Source organism: Hylobates moloch, unplaced genomic scaffold, assembly GCF_009828535.3.
Source record: "Hylobates moloch isolate HMO894 unplaced genomic scaffold, HMol_V3 SCAFFOLD_1, whole genome shotgun sequence".
In the NCBI taxonomy this organism is placed as follows: Eukaryota; Metazoa; Chordata; class Mammalia; order Primates; family Hylobatidae; genus Hylobates; species Hylobates moloch.
The window spans coordinates 89,992,005-90,010,378 of record NW_026652276.1 but is presented as its reverse complement, the minus strand read 5'-3'; the positions used below and the strand labels follow the sequence as shown (position 1 = coordinate 90,010,378).

The following is an 18,374-nucleotide window of genomic DNA, read 5'->3' as shown; positions in this document are numbered from 1 at the left end:
TCTCAGTAGCATCTCAAAACTGCACCACCACCACCTAAACAGAGTTCTACCATAAGCCGCAAAACTGTGTAGACTATGTTCAACTTTTCAAGTCACATCTGCTAAGGAGCATCAAGGAAAGAGCAAAATCAGCAAAACCACAAGGAGATAAAGGAATAAAAAAGAAAAGGACACTGTATAGTTGACCAAATGATGAGGAGAGAGAGGAGACACAAGCTAGTAAAACAAATAGAAATCAACTTAATATTCTCTATTTATTTGAGCCTTATAACTAACTACACTACAAAGCAGGTATAATCACTATCTTTCTATACATAAGAAAACCAAGGTTTAGCAAGGCTGGTAACTTGCTCATAGGGACTTGGGAAATGACACTAGAACATCGAGCTGCTTTTCAAGACCACAATTATTTTATTACCAACAGTTATTATGCTAATAAAAAATTAGATATGAAACGGCAGTTCTGGGAAATCAATTAAAACAACATTTTTTGGGGGAGTAGGTAAACTGGGAGTGTATCAGCAAAATAAGGGATAAAATTATCCTCACTATATCTACAATCAATATGAAAACAGTCTAATGGAAAAATAAACATGGCCATAGACAGAATAGTTATTATATTAGATGTTCGACTTCACTAGCCAATCAAAAAACCACACATTAATAAAAACTTTTTGCTCATGAGATAAATGACAAAGACCATTAATATACAATGCGAAAGGTGTGTGAGAAAAAGGGTACTCTCATGTGCTACTGTTGGGAATGAAATTAGCATAAAGGCAATTCAGCAGTTCTTACGAATATTAAAAATGCAAACATCACCACTTGAACCTGAAATTTCACTCTGAAAACTTCCATTCATATTGTTGCAAACATGTACAAGGACGTTGTTTACAAGATTATTACGTGTAATGGTGAAAAATTACAGTTAACTCAATGTACACCCATAGGAAAACAGGTTAATTATGGTCCATTCATATTACTGATTATCTTATTTGTAATAAAATAGAAAATGTCTAAAATGCAGTGCCAAATGATACAGTGGCAAAAATATACACAGAAAAATCATTTGAAATGCAAAGAAAACTGGGCATAAGGAAAAAAAGCATACACATGTAACTATCACAAGTAATAAGCTCTTCAGAGTCAGAAAAAGCTAGTCAACAAGACACAGTTTTAAAGAAATTCAATATACTCAAACTCAACCTTCTGTGTGTCATGGAGACAAACACATATACACACACATTTGTACAATGTATAAGCTGAATTTATGAAAACTAAGAAAAAATGGCTAAATCCAAACACTGAATAGAAAAATCCCCTCACTACTCTAAATAAGGAAAATATTAAAAAGCCGTCCAGGCATGGTGGCTCACACCTGTAATCCCAGCAATTTGGGAAGCCGAGGCGGGCAAATCACCTGAGGTCAGGAGTTCAAGACCAGCCTGGCTAACATGGTGAAACCCCATTTCTACTGAAAATACAAAGAATTAGCTAGGCGTGGTGGTGCATGCCTGTAATCCCAGCTACTCAGGAGGCTGAGGCAGGAGAATCACTTGAACCTGGGAGGCAGAGGTTGCAGTGAGCCAAGATCACACCATTGCACTCCAGCTTGGATAACAAGAGCAAAACCCTGTCTCAAAAAAAAAAAAAAGAAAGAAAAAGAAAAAGCCAAATAATAAACATAATTGAGGAAAAATACAATCACAGATACAGATTTACAACCAATCAAAACCTAGAGAAAATGATTTCCAAGCAAATCACTTTACCAAAATTGACCCCAGAAAAAGCACATCACACTTGAACATCCCAACAACACAGACGCAACAGAAAGATACTAAACTAGATGGTTTCACAGCAGAATGTTATACAACCTTTAAAGAACACAGAATTGCAATGTTACATCATGATTTCAGATTATGGGGAAAAAAAGATGAAATGCTCTCCATTAATTAACAAGAAGCAGAAAAGATACCAAAAGAGCATCATGAATTTAAATTTAACAACATATACACTCTGACCAAGCAGAATTTACTGTAGAAGTGCAAGAGTAGTTCAATATTAGAAAATCTACAGAAGAAATTATTTCCACTATCTAATCAAATAAAAAAATACGTGATCCCACTATTAAACTTTGTATGATCAAATCACACCCAGAAAACTAAGTTCACAAGTATTCGAAAAATAAAAAAATAAAAACAAAATGCTCAAATGAAATAATTTAAGAAACAAAAAACCTAAATGATTAAAAGGCAATCAGTTATCACCCTAAAGCCACTTCCATTAAAATCACAAAAACATGCCTGGAATCACTAAAATTCTAGCAAATATACCACAGCAATAAAATGAAATTACTGGTGTAAATTTTGGAGAAGTAAAGTTCTCTTGCCTTTACTATTTTTATACATATAAAATTCCAGTGAAATCTAGTTATGTCATTGGTTACAAGACAAATACACAAATTAATCTGAATAGACGATAACTAGGTTAAAATAAAAATAGGAGAAATACTGTACTCACAATTTAACAATTTTTTCATTTTTTTTTTTGAGAAAGGGTCTCACTCTGTTGCCCAGGAAGGAGTGCAGTGGCACGATCACAGCTCACTGCAGCCTCAAGCTTCTGGGCTCAAAAGATCCTCCCTCCTGAGCCTCCTGAGTAGCTGGGACTATAGACACACACCACTATGCTGGGCTCATTTTTTATTTTTTGTAGAGACAGGGTCTCACTTTGTTGCCCAGGCTTGTAACACATTTTTACAAAGCAAACAGAAACTTTAAAAATAGGGTACCTATTTACCTTACCTAAACAGAATTTAAAACAAAAATCATAACGGAAAAGTGGGAGACTATATACTGGTAAAAAGTAATAGATCAAAAATTATCCTAAACACATATGCATACGGCAATTTAACCTTGAAATTCACAGAGAGGCAACAGAAAAATACAGGGAGAAACAGATGACTCATCTTTTCTAGTTAAAGATTTTAATTCACTATCTTCTTATGTAGATCCAAGCAGATGAAAGACATGCCAAGATGCAGGAATAACAAAGTAACTTTATATAGCACACAGAATATTCTTAAAAACTAGCCCTGAACAAGAACATACATGAAGCTTTAATAAACTGTAAATAACTTTACATCTTAGAGACTGTACTTTCTGATCATAATGCAGTAAGGATAGCTCTTAAAAAAAAAAGTTCCCCAAAGGTACCATCCATGAAATAACTGATGGGCTGAAATAACAGATTTAGTTTTCATTAAAATTAGAAACTTCTGCTCTGTTAAAGATAGTCTGAAGAATCAGAAGATAAGCCACAAACTGGGAGAAAATAGTTGCAAAAGACTTATGTGATAAAAACCTGTTATCTTAAAACTCTACAATAATAAAACAATCTGATTAAAAAATAGGCAAAAGATCCAAAGAAGCACTTTCCCAAAGATGTAAAGATGGCAAATAAAAAGATGCTCCACATCACATATAATTAGCCACAAATTAAAGCAAGATACCACATTATACACCTACTAAAATGGCAAAAATCCAAAACACTGATATTATCAAATGCTGGTGAAGGTGTGGTACACCAGGAATTCTCGTTCATTGCTGTTAGGAATTCAGAGTGGTACAGCCACTTTGGAAGACAATTTCAAGGTTTCTTAACAAAACTAAACATATTCTTACTATACAATCCAGCAATAGTGCTCCTCGTTATTATTATCTACCCAAATTAGCTGAAAACTTACGTTCACACAGAAAACCTGCACATGGATGTTTATAGCAGCTTTACGCAAAATGACCAAATCTTGGGAACAACCAAAACGTTCTTCAGTACATGAATGGATAAAGTGTGGTACATCCAGATAATGGAGTATTATTCAGTGAGAAAAAGAAATGAAGTATCAAGCCATAAAAAGACAATGGAGGAAACTTAAATGCATATTACTAAGTAAAACAAGCCAATCTGAAAAGGCTACATACGGTATGATTCCAACTATATGAAATTCTTAGAAAAGCAAAACTATGGAGGCAGAAAAACAAACAAAAACAATGGTTGCTGGAGTAGAGGCGGAAGAAATGAATAGGCAGAGCACTGATTTTTAGGGCAATGAAACTATTCTGTGTGATACTGCAAGGGCTGATACATACATATTCATTATACATTTGTCAAAATATATAGAATGTACAATATTAACAGTGAACCCTGGTATAAACTGTACTTTGGATGGTAACAATTTGTCAATGTATATTCACCAACTGTAACGTATGTACCAAATCTGTGGTGACATGCTGACAGTGTGGGAGAGCAGTAAGTTACCTGTGGCGGGGGGTATAATCTGGGAACTCAACTATCCACTTAATTTTGCTATAAACCTAAACCAAGAAAAACATACCCCTTAACAAAGAAAAAAAAATTTTTTTTTGAGATGGGGTCTCCCTACTAATGTGCGGTGGTGGTGTGATCTCAGCTCACTGCAGCCTCGATCTTCCTGGTCTCAAGCAATTCTCCCACCTCAGCCTCCCAAGGAGCTGAGACTACAGGTGTGTGCCACCATGCCTGGCTAATTTTTGTATTTTTGTAGAGATGGGGTTTCACCATGTTACCCAAGCTGATCTCAAACTCCTGGGCTCAAGAAATCCTCCCACTTTGGGCTCCTAAAGTGCTAGGATTACAGGTGTCAGCCACTGCACCTGGCCAGGAAAGGTATTAATATTGGTTTAGAAAAACACAAATAGAAATAAGCAGTGGAAAATGAAACACAGATATAAATCCCAGAATATGTGAGAATTTAAGATACGACAATAAAGGGCTTTCAATTAAAGTCAGAAAAGATGGTTTGATAGCTGACACAACTGGCTATCCATCTTATAGACAGATATTCCAGATGAATCAAATGCTTAATGATAAAAAAAGCAGTAAGAATCTTCCAAAAAAATATAAGAATGAAGAAACCTTTGTAAAAATTTCAATAAACTCATTAGCTAAACGATAACCTATCTAATTACCACATTAACATACTAAAAGGTTGTGTGGCAAGATCATTAAAAGCGAAATCAACAGACAAATGACAGACTAAGAAAAATATTTGAAATTCATGATTATTAAAGGGTTAACATCAATAACATTTGAAAAACTCTTAAAATGAACACTTTTACAAGAAAAAATAAAAAATAACCCAACCTAAAAACAGGAAAGGACAGGGATAGGTTAACAGAAGAGAAATCCAAATATCAAATAAAATGTTCAATTTCATTAAGAGTCAAAGAAAAACTATCACTTTAAACTCATGTCCACTCACTAAAATTCAAATGAGTGATACTGACTATTACTGCTAGAGATTCTTGAAGAAAAAGTCATGTTACTACACCAGTATTAGATATGTCTTTTATATTCTTGAAAAACAACATGACTAGTTACATACTCTCCATCCCAAATGTTATTCCTGGTTACATACTCTCCATCCCAAATATGTTATTCCTGGAATCCTTCTTAGGTGTAAAAAAAAAAAAAAAAATTCATAATTGGGAGGGGATCCTATATGTAAACTGCATTTCCATTAACAAGTGAATGGTTTAATGTGTCTCTATGGCAAAGAATACTTTATAAAGTCATTTAAAAAATTACATCTACATTAAAGAACTTACACAGATTTTCACAATAAAGTTTTAAACAAGAAAAAGTGTATTTAACAACTTAAGCCTATATAACGTGAACCAATTATGTAAAATGTGTATGTATTTGTCTATGCTTAAGTAACATGCAAAAAGATCTTCAGATAAGATATTAATGGTGGTGGTTCCCTCATGGTCAAAAAATTAAGGATAAATTTTACTTTCTTTTTAACTTATGTCTGCTTTGTTTTCCTCCCAATGAACCTGCATTATTTAAATAAGAAAATGAACAAATCATTAAGTTATCCTTTCTCAAAAATAAAAGCAGGTACTTATAGTAGAATAATACCAAATGGGCTGGGCATAGTGGCTCATGCCTGTAATCCCAGCACTTTGGGAGGCCGAGGTGGGCGGATCACTTGAGGACAGGAGTTCAAGACCATCCTGGGCAACATGGTGAAACCCCATCTCTACAAAATACAAAAATTAGCCGGGCATGGTGGCACATGCCTGTTGTCCCAGCTACTCAAGAGGCTGAGGCAGGAGAATTGCTTGAACCCGGGAGGCAGAGGTTGCAGTAAGCTACTGCACTCCAGCCTGGGCAACAGAGTGAGACTCTGTCTCAAAAAAAACAAACAAGCCAAAAAAAAAAAAAAAAGGATATTTTGCAACCATTCAACTTTTAAGGCAAAAGACACAAGAATGTTTTAAAAACATTTAAATAAAATTCTTATTTTAAAATTTTCTCCCCAAATGCGAAAATAACATATTTGCAATCAATTCCGTTAATTGTAACAGTAGCATAACAGCTACCTCTCAGGAACGTTATGATTAAGTGAGATTATAAACAAAACTCTTCCTTTCATTGATCTTTAAGGAATAGCAAAATTAAAAAAAAAAATCCTTGAAGCTAAAGCATGGGCTAATATCAAGAAGCATAAAATAGCTATCTTTAAATGTTATTCTCTCCTTTCCTAAATAAAAATCAATGCTATTCTGAATATTCCATTTTTCTTTCTAACACAGTGTTAAGAAGGTATAGCAAAAGGTTTTTTTAAATTAAGGTACATAAACGTTCATATATATATATAAATAAATAAAATTATCATCTAACATCTGTCGGGCACTGTGGCTCACGCCTGTAATCCCAGCACTTTGGGAAGCTAAGGCAGTCGGATCACTTGAGGCCAGGAGTTCAAGACCAGCCTGGCCAACATGGCAAAACCCCACCTCTACTAAAAATATAAAAATTAGTCGGGCATGCTGGCAGGTGCCTGTAGCCCATCTACTCGGGAGGCTGAGACATGAGAATCACTTGAACCCGGGAGGTGGAGATTGCAGTGAGCTAAGATCTCATCACTGCACTCCAGTCTTAGTGACAGAGCGAGACTGTGTCTCAAAAAAAGATTATCTCCTAATGTAACGCTTAACTTGTAATTACTAGGTTAAGCACTGTGTACCTACAAGTTCTGCTTCCCTTCTAATTGTGATGAGAAGAATTTAAATCCTTTTAAAAGTTGATACACGTAATTCTCATCTCTCATTAAGTCCCACCAAAACCAGATTTTAAAATAAATCAGTTTTTCAATCCTTGTCATAGAAAAAAAAGGGAAAACTATGGATTAATGTAAAGATTTAGCAGACAATCCTTAGAACAGAAATAAGAATAACGGTAAAGTAGGTTAAAGTATAGTAAAATTAAAATATTACAAAGGTTAAAAGAGTACTTACTGCACCAGATGCTGTACCTAAAAAATAAAAAACAGGCCAAATATTTACACCATGATAAATCATGCTCTCCTTCATAATAGCTTTAATATTTATTCATATATTCATAGTACTTATTCCTCCTCATCCTCTCTAAAGATTCTGAGACTGTCTCATATAACCTATGTGCTTGCTATCTTTCCCACAAAATAAACATCTATAGTGCAAAACATTTTCAGAGTTTGAACTTTCAATGTATAAACTCACTTGGAGGCAGTTTGATAAGTATTCAACTTTGCCTTTTGTTTCTCTTTTCCCTACTATAATAGGTAACTATCTTTCTTATTCCTCCTTCTCTACTAAGTATATTACCAAAGCACAATAACACCTCTAACCATTGATTCTATAGCTTTAGATTCCTGGTAACTTTATCTAAATTACAGATTGTGCTGTACAATACAGTAGCGATCAGACACCAGACATCCCTTTAAATTAAAACTTAAATTAAGATTAAATAAAAATTTAAAAATTCAGTTCCTCAGTTGCACCAGCCACATTTCAAATACACAATAATTACATGTGTCTAGTGGCTACTGTATTAAGCAGTACAGATTACAGAACATTTCCATCACTGCAGAAAGTTCTATTAGATGGTACTGTCCTATACTACTACAGAAAACTCCTTAAGGGATTTTGAAATGCATGTTAGTCACAAAACTCCTAATAATAATCTCAAACTTTAGAAACTAGTAATTTAAACATGTAAATAAAAAGAAGATGGAGATTGTACGTACAACAAAACTAAGTTCATATATACTGAGTACACTCAAAAGAAGCTACTATAGAAAATAACTGTAGAGTTATTAAAAGTAACTAAAAAAAAAAAATTGTGTAATTTTCCAGGATTACTGAGGGTAACAATACCCAGCTCTAGATATCTAAATAAAAGAAAATAATTGTATTAGGTATTTCAGAACATTTTAGTTTAAATAATGAAATCTGTGAAACATCTTAAAAAATCAATTTAGTCCCATTTGAACCCACAGAAAAGCACATAGTACATTTTCAACACCTTTCGACCAATACTGTTTATAACAAAAAAAATCTTGTCATAATCGTGGGATAAAGTTCGGCATCTGGAATATCAATTTATGTGGAAAACTATATATTCTTGATACTGGAGGCATTACTATTTTTTTTTTTTTTTTTGAGACGGAGTCTCGCTGTCGCCCAGGCTGGAGTGCAGTGGCGCTATCTCGGCTCACTGCAGGCTCCGCCCCCTGGGGTTCACGCCATTCTCCTGCCTCAGCCTCCCAAGTAGCTGGGACTACCTACAGGCACCTGCCACCTCGCCCGGCTAATTTTTTGTATTTTTAGTAGAGACGGGGTTTCACCGTGTTAGCCAGGATGGTCTTGATCTCCTGACCTCGTGATCCGCCCGCCTCGGCCTCCCAAAGTGCTGGGATTATAGGCGTGAGCCACCGCGCCCGGCCATTACTATTATGTATTAAAATCTCACTAGTCAAAATGGCCAGTTATTGGTAACTGATATTTACTCCAATGGCTATTAATACAAGGGCCAAGGAGATGACAGAAAAGTAACTCTGAAGTAGTCTAGAACCCCAAGGAGAGCCCAGACTAAACACCTAAAGAATGGAGCCACTACGTCATTCTAGTGTTTGCTGAGTACAAATATGAACTCAACCAGAGTTCATTTAATGTATACTCTCTGAGCACCTACTGCGTTGACAGGACTACTGTTAAGTATTTTTTTTTTTTTTTTTTTTGTGAGACGGAGTCTTTCTCTGTCCCCCAGGCTGGAGTGCACTGGCGCGATCTCGGCTCACTGCAAGCTCCGCCTCCCAGGTTCACGCCATTCTCCTGCCTCAGCCTCCCGAGTAGCTGGGATTACAGGTGCCCGCCACCACGCCCGGCTAATTTTTTGTATTTTTAGTAGAGACGGGGTTTCACCGTGTTAGCCAGGATGGTCTCGATCTCCTGACCTCGTGATCCGCCCGCCTTGGCCTCCCAAAGTGCTGGGATTACAGGCTTGAGCCACCGCGCCCGGCCTACTGTTAAGTATTGAATAGTCAGATTATCCAACTTTTCAAAATAAATTCAAACTCAAAATCTGCAGACTATAAATGTTAGCAATAATTACAAAATTGAAGAACATTGTGTGGGCCAAAGTATATCTGCAGACCAAATTTGGTCCAGAACTCCTGACCTAAAACTGTAAAAATTTCCTAAGAATTCAATTATTGCTGGGTGTGGTGGCCCACACCTGCAATCCCAGCACTTTGGGAGACCGAGGCAGGTGGATCACAAGGTCAGGAATTTGAGACCAGCCTGGCCAATATGGTGAAACCTTGTCTCTACTAAAAATACAAAAATTAGCTGGGCATGTGCCTGTAGTCCCAGCTACTTGGTAGGCTGAGGTAGGAGAATCGCTTGAACCCAGGAGGCGGAGGCTGCAGTGAGCCGAGATCACGCCACTTACTCCAGCCTGGGTGACACAGCGAGACTCCGTCTCAAAAAAAACAACAACAAAAACATAATTCAATTATCAATGCTATCCCAATTTCCTATTGTGGAAAAAAGAAACAGAAGGTTATATAAAGTCCAAGAGATACTGCTTTTACTCCTCATAATAGGGCTGCTACTGTCCAAATGAGGTCTAACACATACCACCATACAGAGTATACGTACCTGCTGCTACATCCATACTATTTACTCCTGGCTGTAAGAAGAAAAATGAAATTAGTATTATTCATCTTTTTAAAAGTGTATTTTATGTAAGTTCCTCATAAAGCACAGTGAAATCAGTACCTGCTATGTATAATCCTCAAGCCTCTGACTCAGATTCTTAGCAAAACTTTTAGTGGTCTCAGTTCCCCGAGCTTGCTATAAATTGTAAAAGAGATCAGCAACTGAGGCTACGGGACTAGTTTAAATGTTATATGGTCACCAAGTGTACACAAGGTCCTCAATCCTTTACCCACAATTCTGGAAACCAAAACCCTTTGAAAACCAACTTTTTTCAAGTATGGTACCAAAGCTCACTATAGTGGCAAAACCTGCTCTCTACATGAACATGAAACTCCACAATCTTCATTTATCCCACTTCAGAGTGAATATCCATTTAGTTTAGCTGCAAAAATATTAACATTATTAAGTTAGACAGCATTGTCCTGGACCCCACAGGAAATGTTTACATATTATACGCAATGTGTTACTTTCCAGTATTATAAAGAATTTTTGAAATATATCTGGTCTTAGGGTTTTGGGAAAGACACTGCAAACTTAGCACCCCAAGGGAGTATGCCACATCTGTTTATTACAACCACATAAATAAAGAAGTTAAACTAACTTGAATTTCATAATAATTTATACTGCTATACTACCCAACAGAGGTGGTAAGGCTGTTCAATAGATTTTCTAATTAATTTGTGACAGCTGAAGTCTCAGAATGTGGATTTCCAATTAAATCTTGATTTCTAAATCTAGTATTAAATCACATTATATCAATTTTTAATTAGCGCCCAGTGAAGTAAATGTTTACCCTTTAAAACTTAAATGTTATCAGACCAATAAAATGCTTCTGGCTCACAATGTATACTTTTCAGTATTCTGGTCTTAATACAGAATTAACCTAATAATTAAGGATGTACATACAATATCAATATAGGAAAAAATGTAAATGCCTATCACTGAAGTTACAGAAACTAAATCCAGGACAAGCACAGTGACTCATGCCTGTCACCCCTGTGGGAGGCTGAGGCAGGAGGATCATTTGAGCTCAGGAGTTTGAGACCAGCTTGGGCAACACAGGGAGACCTCATCTCTACAAAAAAAATTTACAAATTAGCTCAGCGTGGTGGCACGTGCCTGTGGTCTCAGCTACTCAGAAGGCTGAGGTTGGAGGACTACTTGAGCCCACGAGGTTGAGGCTGTGGTGAGCTGTTATCATAACACTCACTGCACTCCAGACTGGGTGACAGAGCAAGACTCTGTCTCAAAAAAACAAAGAAAAGAAAAGAAACTGAAACTGAAAGTCCACAGTAATTCTCATATTTTATTACAGTACTACAGAGGTACTTCAACAGCTTGCCTATAAAGTACATAGATATTATTCCATATATAAAAGCAAACAATCAAAATATTACTTCACAGAAAATAGTTATTTTCACATGATTACCGGTAAGGCAGGCTGCATGGAAGCCTGAGACATATGAGACATCATCATTCCAGGCATTACTGACGACATCATTCCAGGCATCTAAAACAAAAGTAAAAAAAGGTTACCATAAGACCAAAGCACTTAATATGACTTTAAGAATCCCGTAACTTAAGATTAAAAACCACTAAACACTATACCATGTGAATAGTATGCTTAGTAAGTGCTTGTTGAATGAATGAAGTACTTTATTGATAATCTATTTTAATACTTATGTCACAGTTTATATATATGGTCAAAATTATTTTAACAAGTAAATTTAAAAGTTTGGACTATTATGTTATTTCTAGCCTGAATTAAAAAAAAATTGATCTCCTTTTAGTTATAACACAACATTCATATTTTTCTCACTTCTTTGGAGCAAGAGAATTTAAGATAAAATTTTTTCTGTATTTTTCACCTTTGATTTTTAATATATGCACTGAATAAATTTTATAATGTGGCACATTTCAAAATCCTAGATCAAAGGTGCTTAATATCCAAACAATGACTTAAAAAATAATTTTAAAAAACCCTTTTTAAATCACAAGTTATTTATCCCCTCTCATGTACAGAAAAGGCATATACATAAATATCTGAAGATATCAATTTGGGAGCTCGATCTAGTTTACCAATAACTACCATTCAAATCTATGAATTAATTCTACTGTTGGAATATAAATCCTGAAAATTAACACAAGTTTCTCAAGAATTTGACCCAATGCTCGTCTATATTAGTATAATCCCACGTTACAATTTGGATTTTAATGACCATTAAGAAGAACTAAGGAAATTCAGAAGGGGACAAAAATTACATACAATAATCACAGGTATTGGAACAAGGTAACCAGTTATTAAACAATTTCAAAGTAAATGAACATTTTGAAAAATAGGTACAACAGAAAAGAATAAGCATATGGCCAGCAGGAACATATAGATTCAAGCCTTCTAAAGGTATGTAAGAACATTCATACACTGAATTGTATTCTTTGTGAAAGCAACCCATGAAGCTGAACGAGGCTAAAGCACCTATTAAAATAAAGTAGCATGGAGTTAATGGGTTAAAAACCAATAAACTGTCTAAACATCATTAAACAAGAACTTTTTGACAAAAATTGTGACTATAAGAATGTGGTGGCTGACTTGGAATATGGTCCAAATAATATGTATTTTTTTTTAAGGTACAGAATTTGAAAACTGCAGCACTGGGAAGCCTCCATCATCCAGACTAAGAGAATCAGATAAATAATTTACAAAGTAAGGAGAAAAAATACAACAATCAAATGAGAAAGAACTATAACTAGGCTTACTACCAGCCCATACATCTCCCACCAACAGATATGTCCTCATAATTAATTTGCTTTAGGCCAATGTAAAATACGCTGAATCAGATAACTGGTTGTGTGGGAAAGCAACCAAGATCCATGACAGGCAACAGAGAAACAGCCTGCTACTTTAAGTAACCTATACATAAAATCAAAAGCTAGTAACATAACCAAAACTAGAATTCTAAGCTAAACTGAGATCAAGGTCTGAAAACTTGAAGAGAAAAACCAATCAAAGTAACTTCTCGTAAGAATTAAAGGTATTTTTTAAAGTCGAGTAAAATCTGCATAATGCAATAGAACATTCTCTCGCCGAGCGTGGTGGCTCACTCCTGTAATCCCAGCATTTTGGGAGGCCAAGGCAGGTGGATCACGAGATCAGGAAGTCGAGATCTTCCTGGCTAACAGGGTGAAACCCCATCTCTACTAAAAATACAAAAAATTAGCCAGGCGTGGTGGCACGCGCCTGTAGTCCCAGCTACTTGGGAGGCTGAGGCAGGAGAATCACTTGAACCTGGAAGGCGGAGGCTGCAGTGAGCTGAGATTGCGCCACTGCACTCCAGCCTGGGCAACAGAGAGAGACTTCGTCTCGAAAAAAAAAAAAAAGAAGAACATTCTCTTATGGTAGCAGCAGACTGTACAAATAAATATAAATTCCAATTGAAATATCCTGACTTTATCACACACATAAAATCTTATTTAAAACCAAAGCCACAAAAAAACAAATATTTAAGAGTTTAGTAGACCAGGCCAATGAGACCTCCAGTAGGCAGTATTTGAAAATCACTAAAGAACACAGAGTTTGACAGAGTTCTCTCTTTAATTGTCCTTCTTCCCATACCTAAAATGTTTAAACACCTCAAAGATGTTCTTTTAGACTGGAAATCATGGTATTGATTACAGAATGAGATTTAATGTCAAATAAAAAGCTACATTCTCCCTTGGTATCTCTGTAAATTCTGAGGGTGAAGACCAGTTAGTCTTGTTTTACCTGACAAACTAATCTGCAAGTCCTAAATTAAATATAACTGAATATCCTGAAAGTAAATCGATCATTAATGTAATTTAAACCCAAACTGTGATGTTTACATAAAACCAAAGAACAAAACCACAAATATGCAAAATACTGTATTTTGTATGAAAAACTATTGGAAGAATATGAGAAATTTAGAGTTCCTTTAGAGGACTGAGCATACCAGAAAAGTCTGTTTTTCAAAGTCTAAAAAATCTACTTTGTGGCAATGTTATGATTCCCATTTTCTATCAATTCTAGGATATACACAACATATACTTTTTATAATCTCTTTCTTTGAAGCTGAATCTTTTAAAGAATTTGTGTTGATTTATGCCAGTCACTTTGGCAGCACCATCAATCTGAGACCATTAAAAGTTTCTAAGCTATCTATAACACTTACTGTTAATGGGAATACAGGATGCAAACTTATGAGAACTGGCTACGGCTCAACTCCTCAGAAGTGATTTTTTCCTCCCTCATCCCAATAAGAGTTAAAACATTCAAATTTCTTTACTGTCTCCTCTGGCATGGTAGGTATACTTCTTCTTTCCATGGAGGGTATAGCCCTTTGGTGTCTCAACTTTATCTGTTGAATGTTTCAGATTTTCCATTTAGGTTTTTTTTTTTTTTTTTTTCCACTTTTAGGGGCACATAAAATACAGTCATGTGTCATTTAATGACCATATGTTCTGACAATTGTGTCATCAGGAGATATCATCGTGTATCATATAATGCACTTACACGAACCTGGATGGTTATAGTCTACTACACATCTAGGCTATTATGGCATAATATATTGCTCCTAGGCTACAAACCTTTATAACATGTTACCGTACTGAATACTATAGCCAACGGTAACACAATGCTAAGTATTTGTATATCTAGACATAGAAAAGATATAGTAAAAATAAGGTAGTATATGATCTAACAGCAGCACCATTGTGTATGCAGTCTGTCATTTACCAATATGGCACTATGTGGCCCACAAATGTAATACTCTGTCTCACCATTTAAGTTCAATGAAAATGGGATGTTGCTTCAAAATAATAAAGGTGAAAAATTATTAACTTAGTTGCTACAATAACGCCACAATGAATTCCATGAGCCACATCATTCTTAAGGCTACAAAGTGGTAGAGTTCATATTTACTTAACGTGAAGCATACTATAAAATCAAAACCATGTACTGCTTTACAAATTCCCATTTAAACAACTTTGGTAAATATGTAAAAGTGCTGTAATTAAAAATTTTTAGTTGTTTGAGACATAAACTAAATTTCCTAAAATGTTAAACTTCTGAATATTATGAACAATTTGGCACCTTTAAAAAACATAACTGATATATAATATTTTATACAATTCATAAGTGGCCAACCATATGTATATTTACACTATGTAAACCATTTGTTTCCTATTCTTTTTATAAGTATAAAACTAATTATCAAGATGTTCTCAGAAGAATCATCAGTTTGAAGAAAATAAAAAATAAATGAACAAAACACTAGGGAAGCATCACACAACCTGTTCAGTCATTCTTAGCATCCCAGAAAGTTTCTAATGTTAGATATAAACAAACATATTTATCACTCTACATATTTTAAAAAATGAAAATAAAAAGTGGTAGTAATGAAGCAATATCAATGCTACAGTGAGTGAATTTTACAAAGTGGAAATTCGGTTGGTCCAATTTTACCATGATATGAAAAAAAGCACTTTAAAAGTGAAGAACTTCACATGGAGACTTCACAAGTTCTTTCCTTCTCGTTATTCACTAAAGTTTTTCCTGCTGGAAAGAAATCACAAACAATTGGACCTATCTTTTGTCTAGTAGTACAAAAAAAAAACCTGAAAAAAATATTAACTCCTAAATCTGGTGGTTTTTTAAAAACCATTCTTGCTGCAAACCTGTAGTAGCAAATTGATAATCCAAATAAGTTTCACATCTGCCTTTTTACTTGGGGTTCTTCATAAGTGTGCTAAAGTAAAATTCCGTAAGATAAGTACAACCTACAAAGGCTGTTTAGTATTTTAAAACAACTATCTCATATCCCACTAAATTATTTTATGAACATACAAATAAACGCCAAAAATCCTGAATAAATGCACAAACCGAATCTTTAAAGAGAACTAAATATTCATTCGATTGGAAATAAATGGAAATATCTATGTTTAAAGCATATCCTTAGCAACCAAAAGTAACTGGTGGCATTTTGTGGAAATCATTTAACCTACTTCCTCTTCATCTAAAGCAAGCCTGTCCAACCTGCAGGCCATGGGCCACATGTGGCCCAGGACAGTTTTGAATGTGTCTCAACACAAATTTGTAAGCTTTATTAAAACATTCAGATTTTTTTGGCTGTTTTTTTTTTTTTAAGCTCATCAGATATTGTTAGTGTTAGTGTATTTTATGAGTGGCCCAAGACTATTATTCTTCTTCCAAATGGCCCAGGGGAGCCAAAAGACTGGATACCCCTGATCTAGAGCAATATAAATTCAAAACATCATTTTTTGATAAGAAATATTTAGATAAAGGGTAGACAATATTTGTACAAATTGTTATCATGCAGAATAGAACCTTACCATGTAATAAGACAAGTGCCAGTATTCAAAATTTGCTAAACTCTCTCAACCTACAGAATTTAGAACTGCTGAAGTACAGCAACCCCTTCAGGGTCTAACAAAATTAACTCAATTACATAATCTTATACTGATGTATATAGATAATGCAGTCTGAAGTCAGACTGGCAGAATTCCTATCCCAGTTAACAAAGGTGTGATCTTGGGCTAATTTATTTGACCTCTCTGGACCTCAAACTCTTCATCAATGAAAAAAAACATTACCCATCTGATAAGATTATTATAGACAACAAATGGGATAATACAGATGGAGCACTTAGAAACGGGCTTAATAAATAACATAATAGGTATTATCAGTGCTCTCCATTTAATCAAGGTCCCTTCCCTCATCTATTCCTTATCTAGCTCTCAAGTACTTCAGTTCTTTTAAGGTATCTAGGGAAAATATTGTAAAACCATGATAATATTCAATAGGAACCAATACACGTTAATAAGTCAATCTCAGATTAAGATCATGGTTAGTGCTGGCTCTGCAATGTCACTGAATAACTCACTAAACTCTCTGGGCCTTCCAATTCCCATTTGTAAACTGGACATCCAAGCCATCTAGCCAATCTACTTGTCAGTCAGGAGGATCAAATTCAATAGGCTATATGAATCTCTCAAAGTTTATATAAGCATGGTGACAGTTATAATTCTTCTTGACACAAATTATGTGACACAATTTACAAATAGAGCTAAATGACAATAAACTGTATCACTTTATTTTTTAAAAAGCTCTAATCATAACTGGGGATACACAAAAATTGTACTGCCTCAATTAAGTCATAGAATGACTTTAAAACTTACTCTAAAAAGTCATCAAAGCTTTCTTTTAGACAAAAGTATACAAGGACACAAGACCATTATTATCCCCTTCCCCAAGTCTTTCAAGCTAGATTCAGTAGTATATCAAGCTAAATATTTATACTTTATTTCAGTATAAGGGTCTAATTTTCTATACCTAAGAAATACATGATCACAAATACACGATGACTTAAAGATTGCTGAAAAATCATTTTTCAAAGAAACAACTTTCTTGATTCTGCATGTCCAAATGGGTGTTTGCAAACAAGAACTTAATGCTCATTCATCAAAAGCTAGTTTTAAAAGTCTTAGCCTAAATTTAAGATTAAGACCTAATGATAAGGATCCCATTCACGATGTAATGTGAATTTTGTTTAAAAAGATCAAAGTTGGCCAGGCGCGGTGGCTCACACCTGTAATCCCAGCACTTTGGGAGGCCAAGGTGGGTGGATCACGAGAAATCAAGACCATCCTGGCCAACATGGTGAAACCCCGTCTCTACTAAAATACAAAAAAATCAGCTAGGTGTGGTGATGTGCACCTGTAGTCCCAGCTACTCGGGAGGCTGAGGCAAAGGACTTGCTTGAACTCGGAAGGTGGAGGTTGCAGTGAGCTGGGATCGCACCACCGCACTCCAGCCTAGCGACAAAGCCAAGACTCTGTCTCAAAAAAAAAATCAAAGTCTAAGATAAATATAAGAATTTTGTTAAAATAAAAACAAAAATCAAAGCCTAAGACAGAGCAAACTGAATTTCAACTCAAGACAGTGTTCACTAGTCCTTCATGACTAATAAAATCATTCAGACTGGGAGAAGATTCATATTCCCACTTTGAGTTCACTGAGTAAGAAAGAAGCAGAAGTGGATTTCCTTTTAAATCCACCAATGCAAAATATCATGACAGAGATGGTAAATTCCTCTTCAAAAGGTTTTAATTCCCAGTTCTTCTAGTTGTTTCTCTGGTTTCTATAGTTATCTATGCTGTAACTAATCCTTCCTGCCCTTGCCACGCCCTGACATGCCCTGACAAGCCTAGACATGCCTTACGCCATAACGGATAGTCTTCTCCTTCCCGCCT

The 18,374-nt window shown here is 35.3% G+C and overlaps 1 protein-coding gene across 9 annotated transcripts in view; it reads right to left on the bottom strand.

Moving 5' to 3' along the window:
• PRPF40A (pre-mRNA processing factor 40 homolog A) overlaps positions 1 to 18,374 on the bottom strand; it is a 66,569-nt gene that overhangs the window by 31,234 nt on the left and 16,961 nt on the right. For all 9 annotated transcript variants that reach the window (XM_032755693.2, XM_032755695.2, XM_032755690.2 and 6 more), the window contains 3 exons: positions 11,518 to 11,598; positions 10,029 to 10,059; positions 7,344 to 7,360 (listed from right to left, as the gene is read on the bottom strand). In XM_032755693.2, coding sequence (XP_032611584.1) covers positions 7,344 to 7,360; positions 10,029 to 10,059; positions 11,518 to 11,598 — 129 coding nt within the window. The remainder of the gene's footprint in view (positions 1 to 7,343; positions 7,361 to 10,028; positions 10,060 to 11,517; positions 11,599 to 18,374) is intronic.